Genomic DNA, 3,742 nt, shown 5'->3' with positions numbered 1-3,742 from the left:
GGCAGATCAATCGATTGTCAGAAAAACGCATGTCAGGCTATCCTTTGCGATTGATACGGTCTTCAACAAGAGTACGATGCGACGCGAAGTAGTATCAACTAGGAGTCGATAGTTGCTGAACCAAACACCGTGGCAAGGGCAAGCTTCTCTCTTCGTGAGCCATTGGAGTAGAGATCTTTCAGCAGATGTGGCTGTCTACTATCGAACTATGATGGCTTGGCTATACACAAACAAGCGACGTGACAATTCACAAGGGGCCAAAGGAAACGAAACAGCTTTGCGTAAATCGATTGTAGATGGCGCTTTTACAATACAGATGTCGCAAGTGTCAACAAGAAGCAGAGAAATATAAAACCCATGCTACTCTTGAAGAGAGCTGATATGCACGCCTTCAGTTCAAAGTCATTGCCCCTGCGCCCCTGAGGTTTAATCCACTCCCACGTCCCTAGAATCAACTATATAGAGGCTGATGTTGACGAGCAAACGCATGCGACCCGTGGTCAAGTAGTATAAAATAAAATTAGGCTGAAGCAATTAATAACTCAGCGTGCCGATGATTCGCATTTGCAACAAACATAAATGTGGGTCTCCGTGCCGTGGCAGGTGTGTGTGGGCGCGGGCCATACAGCGAGCAATAGTATCTTGCAAAGCCGAATTGAATGAAGCCCCAACTCAAACCAGCCAAGTTACAGAGAGTTTGATGCACTCGTTGATGTTTTAGCATCAAAATACATGGTTGCAGTGATGGAAGTGTAGTCCAGACAAGCTCACCCAGCCGATCGGAAATGCTTCCCGCTAGGCCGAGCTAAACGATGTGTCGACTTCATCACTCGTGAGAAAACCAGCAAAACAAGAGAAGATCACACATCAGGCATCTCGAACTTGACATTCGAGGGCGAAACTGCCATCGATTCTCTGGTGATTGTTTGCGTCGACAGCTGAATCGCGATTGCTTCTTCTGCGGCTGGACTACAGTACTGCAGCAGTGCTCCACACGCCACCACTTCCATCTCTTCCACACGGAACCCTTAGACTTCTGCGCCGAGGATCATCTCCGTACGCTCACGATAGCAAACAGGGATATTTCACCTGATTAAATTCAGGAATCGACACTTCTGAAGCTTTTCAATATGCCTTCGGTCGCGGAAGATGCTGCGCTGGCTGTCATCGATATGCAGGAAGACTTCTGTCCACCTGTAAGCTGGTGATGCGAATCCGCTGGTTGATGAAGGAGATGTCTGACTCTATCTCAGGATGGGGCGCTCGCAGTCTCTGGAGGTCGCGACATTGCCCCCGTTATCAATCAGCTCCTAGCACTGCCATTCAAGCTCAAGTTTGCCACCCAAGACTACCATCCGAAGGATCACTGCTCTTTCGCCAGCCAGCATCCCGGGAAAGAACCATTTACATCTACGCACACGATCCGCAACCCAGAGGCAGTAGGGGACGAGGCAGAAGAGCAGACTACAATTCTGTGGCCCGACCATTGCATACAAGGAACCAGAGGCTGCGAGCTCATACCGGAGCTTGACACCTCAAGTCTTCAGTGCATCATCAAGAAGGGGGGAGACCGTCGAGTTGAAGCGTACTCAGCTTTTGGGCCACCTTTCCGCGAGCCCGCTGTTGGCATGAGCGATCTGCCCAATCTTCTCAAAGCATCGCAGATCAAACGAGTGTTTGTTTGCGGCCTGGCATTTGATTATTGCGTCAAATGTACAGCGATTGATGCTGCCGACGCTGGGTACGAGACTTTCTTGGTTGAGGACGCATCGAAAGCGGTGGATCAGGGCGAGGGGGCTATTGCGGCGAATAAGGGAGAAATGGAACAGCATGGCGTGAAGTTCATACGGTCAAACGCGGTAGAGCTGTAAGCGTGAGACATCAGGCTGGACTTTGATTTTTCATCAAGGCAACTGAATCAATCGAGACGTTGGAGGGCCAGTCCTGCTTGTAACAGAATTTGGTCGACTCACGTCCACCGTCACCAAACTCAGTGGACAACCTGCGATGTTGTGCATTTCGACGTTGATCAAGCCAGAATTTCCACATTCGTAGAATCGACAGGATGGGCGAGCTAATCCTATGGCCTTCACGGTCAGACCTAAATGCCAATGGGACCTTTTATTCTTCCAGTCACCGACAGGCTAGTCAAGCGATGTGTATCCATCAGTGAGCTTCTCAAGTTGCATGGCATGTGAATCGATTTTGTTATCATCAATTGGAACGCAACACATCTCATAGCAGTACAGCCCCCTCCAAATTCTGCACATGTCACATGAAATATGAATCACGAGCAAGAGTGGAAGGCTGGGGTGAAGTGAATCACATGCTCGAAGTCGTTGAGAAGAGACCTGAGGATCAGGAGTGAGGCTTGTGAACGGAGTCACTGGGAGGGCCTGTGCGTGGGAGCCTCTAATCCTTCAGCCGGCCAGCTCGTTTGCTTGAGACTCCTCTCTTCTCCTCAGGCGAACACATACCAAGATTGTGCGTATATCCCCTTTCCTGGTGTCAATCCCCTTTCGATACTGCCTGACCGACTTATCTACACGTCCAACACAGGCCTGCTTCATGATTTGCAGCATAAAACTCGCGAGGTCAATCGATATGGATGCTAACATGGACTGCAGCGCTACCACAACATCATCCACCGCGACATCAAGTGAGTGTCCACCACCATTGGAGGCTCAGCTGAAGCTACTCTCTCACATTGCAATCATACAAGTGCTAACACGTCGACATAGATCATCAAAACAACCATCGCCGCCGCCGCCGCCGCCTCCACCTCCACCTCCCCGCCGCCTCTCCGCCGTCTCTGCGCCGCGGCCCCCTCCTCCGCTCTCTTGCCGACAGTAAGTCCACAGGAAGCAACTGGTCAAAGAACCTAACATCAACTAACACTCCAAAAGTGTGCAAGAGAGTTTTTATCGTCTACTACACCCGGTGCGGCCATACCGAGCGCCGCACCCCCAAGCCCTGCGGGCAGTCTTCGGACATCCACGCAGGGCGTGGGGCCCTGGCGTGTCCGCGCCGCAGTGGGCGCGTGGAGAGGATTATCCTCCACGCCGCTCACTGCGGCGCGTGCTGGCCGACGGAGGTTGGGGAGGCCTTCCGTCGCGGCCACGCCAGGCGGGTGCTTTAGCGCCGCCGAGCGGGCAGAGACCGTAAGTGAACTCGACGTGTTTACCTTGTACGATGACCACGTGGCTAACGAATGACAGGGTGGCGCCGACAAGATGGCGTTTTCTTAGTTTTTTAAAAGATGAATACCAACGATACCCCCGCCGGCGCAGTTGCCTGGCGACCCCTCCCGAATCACTCTTTCACATTTCCAGAGACAGCGTTGTTCAAATCGATTCTGCCGCATACATAGCCACGTTGACATCCTGCTCGACGGTACCACCACTGACACCCACAGCACCAATCAAGTAGCCATCGTGATCGTAAATTGGCTGACCCCCAGGGAAAACGGCCAACCCATCCTAAGAGAGCGGAAGACTCCAGAGATCGTTGCCAGGACCAGGTTGTGTGCGGTTGTACAAGCCCTGAGAGGGCAAACGACCGTTGGACAGGTCAACAGTTTTGGCTTTTTCCTGGGACATCTCGATGCTACAGTAGTACGCGTACAGTTGTCCATGTGAATGAAGCATAGATCTTGAATCTTGATTTTCTCAATCAGATAATCAATCAGGTAATCAATCAATCAGGTCCCTGATTGAGCTCGGACCTGAATAATCAGATTCAG

The 3,742-nt window shown here is 51.5% G+C and overlaps 1 protein-coding gene across 1 annotated transcript; it reads left to right on the top strand.

Moving 5' to 3' along the window:
- Window positions 1-853: 853 nt before the first annotated feature.
- Window positions 854-3,248, top strand: WHR41_06102 (uncharacterized protein; the record flags this gene model as incomplete). The annotated part of the gene is made up of 5 exons (XM_069374707.1): window positions 854-1,196; window positions 1,254-1,859; window positions 2,742-2,849; window positions 2,907-3,161; window positions 3,219-3,248. Exons 1-5 carry the CDS (start codon window positions 1,131-1,133, stop codon window positions 3,246-3,248), a joined length of 1,065 nt encoding a protein of 354 aa, XP_069228014.1. The 5' UTR covers window positions 854-1,130.
- Window positions 3,249-3,742: the final 494 nt, after the last annotated feature.

Source organism: Cladosporium halotolerans (assembly GCF_011745625.1).
Source record: "Cladosporium halotolerans strain TM138-S3 chromosome Unknown Sca22, whole genome shotgun sequence".
Taxonomy (NCBI): Eukaryota; Fungi; Ascomycota; class Dothideomycetes; order Cladosporiales; family Cladosporiaceae; genus Cladosporium; species Cladosporium halotolerans.
The sequence above is the reverse complement of the archived record's forward strand: the minus strand, read 5'-3'. Positions and strand labels throughout refer to the sequence as shown.